The sequence below is a fragment of the Durio zibethinus genome, chromosome 2 (assembly GCF_047325235.1).
Source record: "Durio zibethinus cultivar Kanyao isolate XHJ-2024 chromosome 2, ASM4732523v1, whole genome shotgun sequence".
NCBI classification, from domain to species: domain Eukaryota; kingdom Viridiplantae; phylum Streptophyta; class Magnoliopsida; order Malvales; family Malvaceae; genus Durio; species Durio zibethinus.
This window is the reverse complement of record NC_143163.1, coordinates 11,923,512-11,939,051: the sequence shown is the minus strand read 5'-3', so window position 1 is coordinate 11,939,051 and position 15,540 is coordinate 11,923,512. Positions and strand designations below refer to the sequence as shown.

The following is a 15,540-nucleotide window of genomic DNA, read 5'->3' as shown; positions in this document are numbered from 1 at the left end:
ATGGTATCATTTGTAGAGCGAAGATGAGGCTATAGTTAAGGACATCAAGGAAATAAGATGACGATGATGATGATAAGGAAGATAGTGCCCAAGGTTTCTCTATTTTATTTTTATTTTCCCCTTTGAGTTTTTTCTTGACTCATTTTCATTTTTTTTTTTTGTTGGATTGTGTAGTTGATACTTGGTTTGGCTTCAAATCTTTGTTTTAATTTCAGTATTAATACTATTATAGTGATTTAAGTGATACTTTATGAATTAGTGGAAATTTTGCTATATCAATTTTGGAATTTGGTTTGAATATATGCTTAAATTTTTAGTTTGGTTATTTACTTATCTTTAAGTATGAAATGAACTTAAAATTGTCTGTGTAAACACCTAATTTTATTTAGGCAGAATCTGACCAATTGTGAAGCTTTTAAAATCTTAGTCGATTTAAATCAACATTTTCTTAATTTTGAAAAGTTTCTAAAATCAAAATTGAGACCAATTTAACCCAAACGATCTAAAGTCAAACTTAATCAAACTTGATCAAACAAAGTTAAACTTGATCAAAATCGATCAAAATTAGCCAAACTACATTGAACTTATGTTAGTTTTTTAAAATTCATAACCAAATGGGATTAATCAACCATGGGATTAATCAACCATGGGAATGATAATTATGATTTTAAAGTATTAAAAACTTTAATTGTATTTCGAAAAAGGTAAAATTATTGAAATACCCTTTAGGGGTATTTTTGTAATTTAACCTTCTCAAAGTTGAACTTTTTTAAAACTTCTAGATCATAATTAAATATCTTTTAATGATTTTTTATACATTAAAAACTTCAATCATACCTTAGGAGGTGTGAAATTAATAAAACACACTTAGGGGTATTATCATAAATTGATCTTTTTGAGGTCAAAATTTTACAAAAAAAAACTCTAGATTATGATTTGATATTATTTGATAATTTTTGAAAATTTGAAAACCTTGATTGTACTTTAAAAGGGGCAAAATCACTAAAATACTTTTGAAGGTATTTTTGTAATTTGACATTCTCCAAATTAGTTTTTCACGAACTGTTCTAGATCATTTTTTTTAATTATTTAATGATTTTTGCACATTAAAATATTGGTAGCACCTCGAGAGGTACGAAATTATTAAAATACCTCTTAAGGGTAATTTTGTAATTTGATTTTTTCGAAGTCGGATTTTTACAAAAGCTTCCAAATCTTAATTTCACACTATTTCATATATTTTTGGTGGTTTAAAATCATAAAAATGAAGAAAGAAATATTGTTTTCCAAGAAAATATTTTAGAAATCGAAAACTTTTTAATGGGAGTAAAATGGTCTGTTCACTTGATTCCAATAGCATTAAAAATCTAATCTTTGGCATTGAGTATTCTTAACCATAAGATGATTTTGAAGGGATGGATCTAATGGTGAAAGGTAGCTCATTGTAAAGAAAACAAAAGAGAAATATTAACCATTAGATGAAATTTTAATCTAAGGGCTCATATTCATTTGGATGGGATATTTTCACACCATTTGAGAGAGCTGAGATTAATATTGGAAGATGAAGAGCTAGGATTTGGCAAAAAAAAATAGTGGAAAAAATAAGAAAAAAATAGAAAATTTTGGATAGCTTTTGTAGAAGTATAATTTCTAGTTCCTTTTTTTTTGCATTTCATAACATTTTTCTTGCATTTTTATATCATTTTCATATTTTTTTCTATTTCTTCTTGAGAAATTTCATAGTTGTTTTTGTTCTTAGCTTTTAATTTGATATAAAAACTCAATCAATGAATCGATAAATTGATTTAAGATAAAAGATAAAAAAAAAATCCACCATTAAAGCCATTTGAAGGTTTGACCAAGCATGGATCCACCATGGTCAAACCTATTTTAGAATATAGGTCTAATGCAACTCATTTGATGACCCCATACATTGATTTTGTTATGACTTGACCTATTTGCATTAAAAAAATTTTTATATTTTATTTTAGTTTTGTTTTACTTATTTTAATTCAAATCTTAAATTCAATACTCAATTGATGTAACCAAATTTGAACATATATTAAGGTAAAAAAATTAATTCCACCATTTAACCAAAGTATAGGGACGAACTGTATAATTTGAAAAAAAATATATGTGGAAAATGTTGCCATGGCAAAAATTTTTTTGCCACATCAGAAAAGTCAAAATGCCATGTTATCAATTTTAACAAAAAAGTTTGAACTGTTAAAAATTTGACTAAATTTGATAATTTATTGAAGTATATGGATTCAATTCGAATACATTAAGGTAGAAAGACTAATTTCATCATTTGACTAAAATATAGAGATTTATTGTACAATTTACCTAAACAAAAAAAAAAGCTGACATGGCAACTACAAAGATAAAAAAAAAATGAAGTTGACATGGCAATATCCATGTATCATAAAAATAAATAGCAAAAGATAAATAAATATATATATGTTAGATCCTTTTGCGCCATAACAAATGCTTTACATTATCATAATTAAGTCTAATTAGGTTGGTAAATGTCTAACCTAAAAATAAATAAGGGTTGTCGCGTAACCAATAAGATCTATGGTTTTTCTAATTTTTTATCAACAAAATGTGAGAGATTAGGTATTTTTTTTAATTTATCGGAAGCCAAGAAAGATTTAGAGTAGAGTTTTAGATCTAATATTTAAGTATCAAATTTATTTATTTTAAATTGCTTTCTATCTAAGTCTATTACTTTTTTCATTATTTGTAATAATTCTTTACTTGGAGGTTAACATGTTTACATTCCTAATCTTTTTGTCCCTATTATTTAAAATAAATAAAATTAATGGAATATTTGGATTAATGGCAAGTAGTAATTTATTAAACTTAGCTTTTTATAAGTTCATGATAAGGTTGGTTCATGTCTCATGGAAAAATAAACTTTACCCTTACCTTATATATTTAATGGGTGTTTGATTCATGAAAATATAAGATTTTCTCCCAAAATCTTGTTTTTCAAAATGTGATTCTCATGTTTGGTTCACGGATATCTAATTCCTAAGGTAATCTAAGATTCCCAACAATACCAAAATGTTCGAAATAAGAAACTCATTTCTTCCTATAATTTTTTAAGATTCTAGGAGGAAAATTAATTTTATCCCACATTTAACCTCAATACTAAATTTTTCGATTTATTTTACCATTGAAAATCAACATAATAGGAAAATTGGCATTCATAGCCACACGATTTGATAAGGGCACAATCCTAACAACAAAATTGAACATCTAGCACTGAAAATGATCGATAGAATATTACATATAATAAAAATAATGTTTTTAATGAAACAAACATAGTAGATAACGTCAATTTTTTGTTTTTGAATTTTTTTATTTTAGAAAGTACTACATTTTTTTTATATATGAAACGTAGTAGATCAATTAAAATACTAACAAATAAAGTAGATATTTTCATATCAACAACGTTTCTTATATTAAAAACATTGTAATTGATGTGATATTATATAATAATATTTCTAATACTTTTAACTATGTTTTTTATATCAGAAATGTAGTTTTTAATAACATAGACCATATTTTTTTACATAAAAAATGTAATTTTTGAAGAAAATAAAGATCATGTTTCTAACATAAGAAACATAATCTTTGTTAAATAATACTAATAAGATAAAACTAAAACTAAATTATCGTTACTAGAAGTAGATTAAATCTCTTTTCTGAAAATAATAAAAATAAAAATTTAATAAAGGACTAATGTTGTTTTAACACATGTCAGTATTAGCTAAGATTTTCTTACCTTTCCAAAATGCATATTAATAGAGGTCCCCCATTGTTTACAAACCATAGTCCACAGTCACCATTCTAAGGCCCGCATCAAATCAAAACCCTCAACTTCATACTACAAACTAAACACAATAATCTAACATTCTAATGCCACGAAAAATTACCTCTTGCCATGAATCCACATTTTCTCGAAGATCACTTTCCTTCTCAAAATTAAGATTTTATAAATAAAAAATCCCTTTAATTTATTTGGTCCAATCATGATGAAGTCGGTCCATGTCTCACCTAAAAGTAAACCCTTAACTAACAAAGAAAAATAAAGTAACCCATTTAATTTGTGATGCATGGAAGAAGCCTTCTGAAAATACCTATTGGAAGTCTTATTATTTCTTAATCTTAGCAGTTACTTGGACCAAAACCATATCCAAGATTTTCTAACCATTATTGGATAGAAGTCTGGATCATTTATGTCAAATGAGTTTTGAAAGTCTTTTCAGTTTAGTAAATGTTGATCAAGCACTAAAGGTGCATGGTTTTTAATAAGGATTCCATCAAAAGTGGTTTTGCATAATAAGATTAAACTCAATGTTAGGAGAAAAGAGTTTTGAACATGGTCATGAGAATCTAATCTCAGAAATATGTTTGTCTATGTATTAATCTTTCATATAATAAAATTAAATCAATATTTTTTTTTATGAACAAACTCCACAATTATTATTTATAATCAAGTAATATGCTAATATCAAGACAACAAACATCAATAGTGTTACATTTGAATATTTAGTTTAGTGCTTAGTATATGATCTCTTATTCAAACAATTAAAATTCGAATATCTTCTTTCTCAAATAAAATGAAAAAAAATCAACATTGTTACTGAATTATTGATTATTTTGTTTGGAATATAATTAAGAAAATAATAGTAGCTAACAATCGTAACAGATGGTTTTCGATTGGGTTAAATACATATTTGGCCTTTAAACTTTGTAATTTTGCTCACATTGGTAGCTAAAGAATTTTTTTGTCGTATTGGTACCTAAGCTTTCATATCGTTATTACGTTAATATTTTTTATTAACACCATTAGTCAAGTTTATTGATATAGTATGAATATCCAATAAGATGCTAACACATGTTAAAAAGTGAAGTCAACTTTATTGATATAGTATGAATATCCAATAAGATGCTAACACATGTTAAAAAGTGAAGTCAACACCACATCATCATTATCACGTCATACCCACATCATCTTTAAAAGAAACAATTCAAAAAAATTCAAAATTTTTTTTTTAATTATAAAAAATTAAAAAAATCTAAAAGATTAAAAAATTTTAAAGAAATTCTAAAATATGCTTTAAAATTTTGAAAATTTCTAAAATAATTTTTTAACAAAATTTTGAAAATTCAAAAAATTCTTAAAATATTATGGATTTTTTTAAAAAATTTTGAACTTTTTTTAAATTATAAAAATTATAACATTTTTTGAAAATTCTAAAAATTCTAAAATAATTTTGAAAAAGAATTTAGAAAAGTAAAAAAAAGTTAAAAAATTTTAAAAATCTGAAAAAAATTTAAAGATTCCAAAATTTTTATAATTGAAAATATAAAAAAATTTAAAAAACTTAAAAATTCTGAAAAATTTTAAAAATTCTAAAAACTTTTGAAAATTAAAAAGAATCTAAAACTCTAAAAAATTTAGAAAATTTTAAAAAATTCAAAAAGAATTAAGGAAACTTAAAAACTTTCAAAAAAATCCAAAATTTTGAAAAATATGAAAAAAATATAAAAGAATTTTTTTATTTTTAAGTTTTTAATTTTAGATTTTTTTTAATTTTAAGGAATGTTTAATTTTTGAAATTATTTAATTTTTCAAAAAATTTTAAAAGTTTTTAGATTTTTTTATTTTCGATTTTTTTTTGTTTTTGTATTTTTTAAACTATAAGAAAATTAATTTTTATAAAATTTAATTTTTTTATTTTTAAAAAAATTTTCAAAATTTTAAAAAATTTCCAAATTATGATAATTTATAGAAATATTTTATATATATTTTTAAAAATTTTAAAATTATTTTAAAATTTTTCATAAATTTTAAAATTATTTAAAAATTACTTATAATTTTTCAAAATTTTTTAGAATTTTTAAGAATTGTTTAGAAAATTTTAAAGTTTTTTGAGAAATTTTTTAAAAATTTGCTTACTAAAATTTTTTTTTATTCTTTTAAAAAATTATTTACTATTTTTTATAAATTTTTAAATTAAAATATTAATTTAAAATGTTTTTAGAAAATTTTAAAATTTTTTTAGAATTATTAAAATTTCTTTTAGAATTATCTTGCATTTTCTTAAGTTTTTAAAATTTTTCAATGTTTCTAAAATTTTTTTTGAAAATTTTTAACATTTTTTGAGAATTTTTTAAAATTTTTTAATATTTTTTGAAGTTTTAAAAAATTCTTTAAAACTTTTATTATTTTTTTTTGGAACTGTTTAAAATTTTTAGAATTTTTTAAAATTTTTTATATGTTTAAAAATATTTTTGAAAATTTTAAAATTTTTAGAATCTTAACAAAATTTTAGAATTTTTTTTTAAATTTTAATATTTTTGGTAATTTTTTAAAAGTTTTTAAAAATTGTTCGAATTTATTTGAATTTTTTAAAAGATTTTTTTGTATATGATGTAAGCATGATATGACATTAATGATGTGACATTATTTAGACCTTTTGATACACGTATCGATATCTTGTTGGATATTTATACGACATCAACAAAGTTCACTAACAGCTTTAATAAAAAGTATCAATGTGATAATGATATTAAAGTTTAAGTATCAATATAATAAAAATTACAAAATTCAGGAACTAAATATAAATATTATCCCTTTTTTATCCTATCCTCTAAAATAATGCAATAGAGGATCAATTTTCTTTCTTTCTTTTTTTATTTTTTCAAATTGCATCTAATTATCCTTTTACAAATTATAATGAAGTTAATAAAATAAATTTAACAACATAAAGTAAATAGTTAGAAAAGAGTCAAACCTATATCAAGCAAGTATCAAAATGTTTAATTTAAATTGTTCAACAACTTCTCGATATAGATTGCTTAGTTGGCGAATCAAGTCATCTAATGGACAGCTTCTTGTTTATTTATGTTGAGAAAAGTCGAAAGCAATTGGCTTCCCCCGTTTCAAAGTAAACTCTATTCCATATATATATATATATATATGTATGTATGTATGTATGTATATGTATATAAACATATATGTGATGAAAGCAACTATAAATATTTAATAAATTTAAAATTTTAAAGATCAAATGGCAAACCTTAGAAAGAGAGTATATAAAGTGAAGAAAAAAAGGTCGATGCTAGCGAGTGTTCAGTTTAAACTTTATTTCCCCTTGCATTTTTCACTTTCATATCTGCCAAATAAATTTAAGATTGCTGCTACACGTCATTTTTTTTTATTATTCATTAATTTTCCAATATAAATTCTCATGTTTTCAATCATAAAATTATAGAACTATGAGTATATTAAATGCAGTTATTTTCTTGTGTATCCCTAATGAATCTTTAATTATTGTTTTTATTTAAATATTTTTAATAATTAAGATTAAATCTCGGACAATTATTGAATTGAACAATGATAGTGCCCGTAAAAATATCTTGCATTTTATATATTTTAACAATAGATTATTTTTCACCAAAGATGACATTATTGTTATCGTTCAAATGTATCACATTGAACATAAACATATATAAAAACAAAACATCATTAGAAGAAGCTTCCAAATTTAATATCAAAGTAGGCAAAATTTCAACATTACATGCAAATAACAAAAGCATCTAATCAACTAAATAGTGATGAGCCTTTGGATACTTGATTCCATCAGTCATCACTCCATATCTACAAGAATTTCTCTATGCTTGAGGATAGAGTAGTTTTGGGTACAGCACCAATAACTGCATCTTTCTTCTCGCCATTGACAAAGATCATGATTGTTGGGATGCTTCGGATTCCATATTGGGTAGCAACTGTGGGACCATCATCAGTATTCAGTTTGAAGCACTTGAGCTTTCCAGAATATTGCTGTCCTAGTTCAGCTATTACTGGATGGATCATACGGCATGGCCCACACCATGGAGCCCAGAACTCAACTAATACAGGCCCATTAGCCTTGAGTACAAGTGATTGCCATGTTTTATCAGTCACCACTGGAACTGCCAATGTAACAATACAAGGGACAAGTGAATTAAACTGTTGTATACAGAAACTAAAACAGCATTGGTTCTATACAGATTAACCTGCATTTTCTTCTTCTAACAACATAGAAATCTCATTTTTCAAGCTCAATTGAAAGTAGGCTACGAAACTAAAAATATTACGTGGTTTCCATAAAACCACTGCTTATTTTCTCTGAATGTTCAGCTCCAGATTACAAGTCCCAATAAAATCACAAAACATTTCAACGAGTTTCCAAAGATGAATGCTTATTGCTTACATACGGTTAACCGGATTACAAGTTACATTTATAAAGATATTTTATATGAACTTTCAGCAATAATACATACTAGTTTTTAGTTTGGCAGAGAATTAAATCCCTCTTCACGCAGATGAAGGTTTATACAGTGAGAAATATGTTATGATCTCGTCATTTTGCAGCTTGCACCAATCTCGTTGTTCCCTAATCTTTAAGAGCCTTAACTCCAACTATTTGCAGGGGAATGCCAACAAACATGACACCATTTTCACCCAAGTCGGTAGAACTTGACCATAAACTTTCAATTTCAAGTCCCCAAAAGATCATTTTCAGCTTTCAATTTCAAGCCAAATGGCAACTATAACTTAATAACTCACATCAAGCCCCTTCTCCTTGCCTTACTACCCTTCCTACACAAAAATAACCAAATCTAGGTAATGCTCCTATCTTCTATTGAAATAAAACCAAAAATAAATTTCTGTGAATGTCAATATAACAACTAACAAGACCTCTCTTTTTATTTCCATCTCACATCAATCCACTTCAAATAAACAAAAAAAAAAAATTATATTTCCCCTGAATTCTTGCACATTAGAACTCCTTTAATCTTAATTTCAGAAACCGCAATAGAATCAGTTATACTTTCAAGTAAAATTAGATAAGTTTCCACTAACAGTGGGAGAGCAGAGCTTACCCGTAAGAGCAGTTTCTCGAGCTTCGCAAACAACGCCTCCTTTGTGCTTCGAAACCCTACGATATCTCCAATTCCACGACGCCTTCGAGTAAGATTGGATCTTCAACCCCATAAATCCCGGAAAGCCACCGCGACTAGATAAAGAAACCGATGAAATCATCATTTCCGGCTGTGATACTGAGGTTCTAAAGCGTGAAGAAGCAGGGGAAGAGAGGGCGGCCATGGACTCTGTTAACGACGCCATTGAAGAGAGAGAGAATATTTTTATTTAGTGGTATTGTTTTTTTCTTTTTCGTTTTGCTGCTATACTATTCTGTATTCACCAAAACAAACTTGTTTAAGCAGCATAAATTCTGTTCTCCCAATTGAAACAAGAAATAAATGCGTTTGGTTTATGCTATTATTATTTATTTTTTAATAAAAATAAAAAATTAGAAAACGAATTAAAAACAAAAGAAAATTAACAAAAATACCTATCAAATTAGATATTACGCACCTATCATGCGGGTGAATAAAAAAAGTGAATTTAAAAAATAAATTATTTTACAATTTCATACGTGTAGATAAATTTTTTTTAAAAAGTAAAAAAAATATTTAATTACATTCTATTATTATAACCTCAATTTAATTTTTAAATAATTTATTAATTAAGTTGATATTCCATAATTTTAATAATAGTATAAATGAAAGTAAAAATAGTGGATCAACAATTCACAAACTTCTCCATCTAATATAATTTAAGATTAATATCATAAATGATTCTTAAATTATAATAAAATATTTAATATATTATTTAAATTTAAAAAATTTTTAATATAGTATTTAAATTATGAATCTATTAACTAAATTAATACTCACATATAATCTCATTAACTTCAAATGATAATACAAATAAACAATCTTTTAAATATTATATTAATTATCATATTTATAATTTAGATATCATATTAAATATTTTTAAAGTTTAGATATCATATTGATCATTTTACTATAGTTTATGAACTATTCATGATATTAATATTTCACTTTACATATACATGGCAATTCATGTATTTGTGTAGATTAATAATTCGTTTATTTATATTATATTTTACATGAAGATTGTATGTCACAATTTGTATTGACATAAAAATATAAAATATATATTTTTTAATTTTATTAAATTTATATATAATTTTTACTAAAATTTTAAATTTTATCACTTTTGTAACTCTTTTCGTATTATTTTCAAATTACGTCATTTTGTCTGGCTTTTCCTTTTATTAATTAGTTTTTAGTGTATTAAGGATTTTATTTTAATTGTTTTAGCATAAAAAAATTAAAATTCTAATTTACAACCAATTAGATTTTCAAGTATTTTACTTTTTTATGATTTATAAGTATAAATTATAATCATAAGTAAATTCAATATAAAATTAAATCTAATTTATATATAATAAAATTTAAACTTGAAATTTCCGAGTGATAAGATATGTTCTTTGCCTCCTAGTCAAATCACTTCAAGTATTTTATTTGATAAAAGAAATACTTGAAAGGATTGAATTTTAGTATACCTCCTACAATTTCTTCGAGCCTCAACTTATTATTTGATTAGTAAGTCAATGTACCGAAATTTGTTTGCCAAAAAAAAAAAAAAGTTACTGAAAATTTAATTCCATTTAGGTTAATAAGCACAAATAGACTAATCATGATTTCTCATGGTTTATCGATTTGCCAATTATATGCTTCCTTTAGTTTATGCGGTGCCCCTTTCTTCATTGTTGTTATCATCATTTCTTTCTGTTATCGCTTTTTCTCAGCAAGTCTTCTTATCCATGATCACTGTGTCATTTAATAGTTTGATTTTCATGTTTTTGGTCTATTGCGGTAAAAATCAGGGAGATTTTAAAATTCAGGAATACAAGAAGCTCAGATCAAATTATGAGGCTTGGGGTGACTTGGACAAAAAGTTCCAGTTATTTCTGCTCGACATATTGCATGCCGGTTGCTTGGAAGTTATTTGGAGATTTTCAGAGCTATCATTGATATGCTTCAGAGAAGAGCTATCATTTAGAAGTAATTTCGTCATCTTTTCATAATTTGATAATGAATTTTATCAATTTTAAGTGTTGGCTTCCTAAGGAAGATTGTATGCGTTAATAAATTCAAGCCTTGCTCGCTTTGGCATGGCATCAAGTTTTGGTTGTATATGTATCCGAAGGTTTTGATTTTCTTTTACCTTATTGATATATTGATGGTATTGATCCATAGTGCATATGTCACGGACCTAAAGAGGAGTCCTGAATCTTATATCAAACATAATAGGAAGATCACTGGGATATAAAAGGATTCACACCACCTCTATCTTGTGAGGTACCTTTTGTAAGACAAAACAGTGAAGTTAAGGGGGTCAGAGCAGACAATACTTTATAAGAGTGTGAATCGTGGCGGTTAGGCTGATCTGGGATGCCGGATGAGTGGATGCCCGGGTCTCGAAGCCACGCAGGTTCGAAGCTTAAGTCTTGACCCATGATAAATAGTATCAGAGCCAGTTATAAACCGTTCGATCTACGCCAAGTACCTCGAGAGAGGTAGGCAGGGTGGCCAGCCTCCGTGACGAGGGTATCACGAGGTTGAGTGCGAGAAAATGTCACAGACCTAAGGAAGGTCACTGGGATATAAAAATGTTCATATCACCTCTGCCTTATGAGGCGCCTTTTGTAAGACAAAATCGTGAGGTCAAGGGGGTCAAAGCGGACAATACCTCACAAAGGTATGAACTATGACGGTTAGACTGATCTAAGATACTAGATGAGTGGATGCCTGAATCTCGAAGTTACATGAATTCGAAACTTAAGTCTCGACTCGTGACACATGCATCAAATGTATCTTTTAATACTAATTACATGTATATTATTAATTTTTAAAAGTTTGACCTACTATTCCCAAGAAAGTATTTCTTTCTTTAGCCCGTAGAAAACTAGGGAAAAAATGTTTTGACTTCTATGTCTTGTTTCAATTTATTAATTAAAGGTGGAATGCAAATGTGCATCAGTATCTTTTTCCTAATATTTTTGGTACAAAGAGGAACAGATAACCGTTAGCGTACTTTTATTATAACATCAATAATCAACATGCAACTGACTGAGATTGTTTCGTTTCCAAATGCCATAACTACTGTCCCAACTTTATTGCAACTTTTTCCTCTCCTCCTCTTTCTTTTTTTTTTTTTTTTTCTTTGTTTGGCAAAACCAACAAAAAAGAAAAAAAGGCCCAAAGGGGAGAAAGAAAAGAAGAGAGGGAGAGTTGCCTTGGTGAGGAGATCATATTATAGGTCTCCAAAAACAAAGAAGAAAGAAATGGGTTTAAATCAAAGCTTTATGCATCTTATAGTATTCTTTTTCCTCGTAGCTGGATTTGCCTCTTCTTCCACCCACATTTCAAGTAATTCTCTTATTTCTTTTTTCTTCATTATCCATTGTCACACATATATGATAGGTTTGAATTCTTAAGCACATTAAAAATGTTTCACAAAAAAAGTTATACATGATATTATGATTTAAACATGACATTTAGTAATTGTTTAATTTGCATGCAGATGGAGCCTTTGAATCTCATGGAACTGCTGGACGTAGTCTCCTTCAAGCTAAAAAGGGTATGTTCGGTTTTTCAAGGAAAAGAACAGAAAATCTGCCTATCTGGAATTGTTTTTATTTTCTATATTCATCAAAGAGGAGAAATTCACATATAGTAGCGTAAATCTCACAGTTTTTCCAATATTTGGGGTGTCCATGCACACCCCCACTTCAAAAGGTGGATCCACATTTTCTTCTAGCTTTCATCAATACACAGAACATATAGGAAGGATGAAAACCATGAAGTAACTTTGTCATTTCTTTCATAATTAACTATGCATTATTTCAAATGAGAGATATGTGATATACATTATTCAAACTCATTGTCTCAAGTAAACTAATTTCCGAAATAAAATTTTCAAGTCTTCAATTCGGACATATCCTAGAAAAAACTAGTACCATATAGTCTTCATTGCTCTACCTCGCTCTGCAGATATATACAGATTATATGGAGCATGCTTCCAAATTCTCTTTAAGCATTGTAAAATAAACCGATATGATATCTCAAATGTCATGAACCTACAGCTTGCACTGAAGACTTCGAGCACAAGAACTACACAATCCTCACAAGCAAGTGCAAAGGACCCCTGTACCCAGCCAAAGGTTGTTGTGATGCTCTCAAGGAATTTGCTTGCCCTTTCGCGGATAAACTAAATGACCTTACCACTGATTGTGCTTCAACCATGTTCAGCTACATAAACTTGTACGGAAAATATCCGCCTGGCCTGTTCGCCAATATGTGCCGTGAGGGGAAAGAAGGTCTTGAATGTCCTGAATCAACCCCTAGCGGTATGGCGGTCATTAAGCCTACATTGCCAGTGCTCAAGTCTGGATTCCTAGTGTTGTTATTTCACTTGTTCTAAAGGATAAAAATGTGGAGGATTGACCATTCTGCGGCCCTTTATTCATTGTTAATCCATTTTCTTCTTGTCTGAGTATATGATTCTTCCAAAGGTCTGGTTTTCAGGTGATGTTTTCTACTATTTTGTAAGCTTTGGTTCACATTGTTTTATTAAAATATCTTAAAGAGTATGATTCTATATAATCCGTTTGTTTTTGCCTCTGAAGATGGTTGAAATTAAGACAAGCCCTGAAACATTCTGGGATGTTTGTCTGACACCATATTTGCTTAGTCAGAAATATTATTGTTTGAGATAATTTCCGAATGTGATGTTTGCCTGTGAAGGCTTGAGATACTTGTGGTGTATCTTGGAGAGTAGGTTCAGTGGATGGATTGAAAATATTAGAGAAGTGGAGATTTTTTCCTTTTTGTCTATTGAATCTGCTTCAACATCAAGTCTTATAATTAAACCAAAATTTTCTGTTACTGCTTTGAACAGCACTAAATTTTCTTCTATTATTGCTAACGTTTATACATGTAATTCTTGTCTGCAATTATTGAAACTTGGCATTCTCCTCAAAGGAGACCTTTAATTTTATCATCATGTATATTTGATCATATCATATTTCGAGTCAAATTGAAACGACCTTAATTTAAAAGCAGCCATCACTTCAATTAAAATTGCGTCTTCTCTTCTTTTTCTAATCCATAATCAAAATTTCCCATCAATCTAATTAGTCTGGTTTAATCTCTATAAGCGTTTAATTGGATAAGAACAGCAAAAGCCACCATTATATTTATATATATATATATATATATATATATATTTATTTATTTATTTGAACAATAGTTAACTATTTCTCTAACTTGGAATTTGGAACAAGAACAGATCATACTACAGATTATACGACTGTTGGTATGTTGAGTTGTTTCTATTTATACAGATAAGCATAGCTCTAGGCAAATCATAAAATGCATATTTCTTCAACCAAAAACAAAAAAGAAAAAGGTTGTTCAAAACGGTTGAGAAAGTTCCTATCCGTCACTACTCACCGAAAGGAGGGACTGGGAAAAATCAACATCGCAATCATGACGAAAGGAACACCAAGAGCAGTAGAGCCACAGAGGAATAATGTGAAAGTGTAATACCCTACTCAAATGAAAATTGAACTAGATTATTACTAAAATTTATTAATTTAATTAAAAAATTAATTACTAAAAATAATGATATAAATATTTTGTGAGAGAAAATTTAGTTATCATAAAACAAAAAAAGAAAAGCAAAGCTCTTATTTCTCATCTTCCTTAGGGTTAAAAAGCATGAAAAATCAAGTTGAGAATCCAAAATCAGAGGCTACAATAAAATTAATCTCCTAAAAGTAAGTATATACCCTCTTTTTATTTAAGAAAAAATATCATATTGGTTGCTATTATTTGAAGTTATAGTTGTGAGAGAAAAATTTAGAAAAATTATGAAATCTTTCATTAATCTTCTTGATCTATTTGGGTAAATTATTAGGCTTCATTTACTTCATGTTAATAAGATTTAATGATGATTATTGAGTAGATTTTAAAAGCTGAAAGTAGAGATTTGGGTTTTTTTTAAAGATTGAAAGAGAAACTTTGTTTTTGGATGAGATGTAATTATCTATAACAGTGGATTAAAATGAAATTCTGTATTAATGGATAAGTTATTGCTGTAAGCATTAATACTTTTTGAAAGCTTGTTGAATCTACTTTCTAACGAAATAAATGGAAGTCAATTCTAAATTTTTTATGAAGAGTTGTCTAATTTTTACATAGGGATGTGCAGATTACGTGGCAGCAATATTAGTGATGAATTAAGAAAATAGTCTTAAATTTTATACAAGGAATTATGAATTGAGACATACATGTTTAAAAGGATTATTGAGTCTACTTTCCAATGAAATAAACGGAACTGAATTTGGAGTCTCTTATGAATAAATATGTAAATTTTATTAAAAGGTATACATGCCAATTGATAGCAACATATGATGTGGATTGAAAAAATTATTACAATTAATTTACAAGGAATACGAGATGGACCATATGTTTAGAAAACTTATCAAGTCTAGTTTCTAACGCACTATAAAGATCTTAATTTTGAGTTGGATATCT

At 27.1% G+C, this 15,540-nt stretch overlaps 1 protein-coding gene and 1 pseudogene across 2 annotated transcripts; one reads left to right on the top strand and one right to left on the bottom strand.

Annotated features, from left to right (window-relative positions):
• Positions 1-7,546: 7,546 nt before the first annotated feature.
• On the bottom strand, positions 7,547-9,317 carry LOC111308448 (uncharacterized). The gene is made up of 2 exons (XM_022906773.2): positions 8,947-9,317; positions 7,547-7,992 (listed from the first exon to the last, which is right to left on the bottom strand). The coding sequence occupies exons 1-2, from the start codon at positions 9,188-9,190 to the stop codon at positions 7,679-7,681; spliced, it is 558 nt and encodes a 185-aa protein (XP_022762508.2). The 5' UTR covers positions 9,191-9,317; the 3' UTR covers positions 7,547-7,678.
• Positions 9,318-10,643: 1,326 nt separating this feature from the next.
• Positions 10,644-14,042, top strand: LOC111308447 (GPI-anchored protein LLG3 pseudogene; annotated as a pseudogene). Its single transcript, XR_016332318.1, has 3 exons — positions 10,644-11,001; positions 12,524-12,580; positions 13,086-14,042. The product of XR_016332318.1 is annotated as a GPI-anchored protein LLG3 pseudogene (transcript).
• The last annotated feature ends 1,498 nt before the right edge of the window (positions 14,043-15,540 follow it).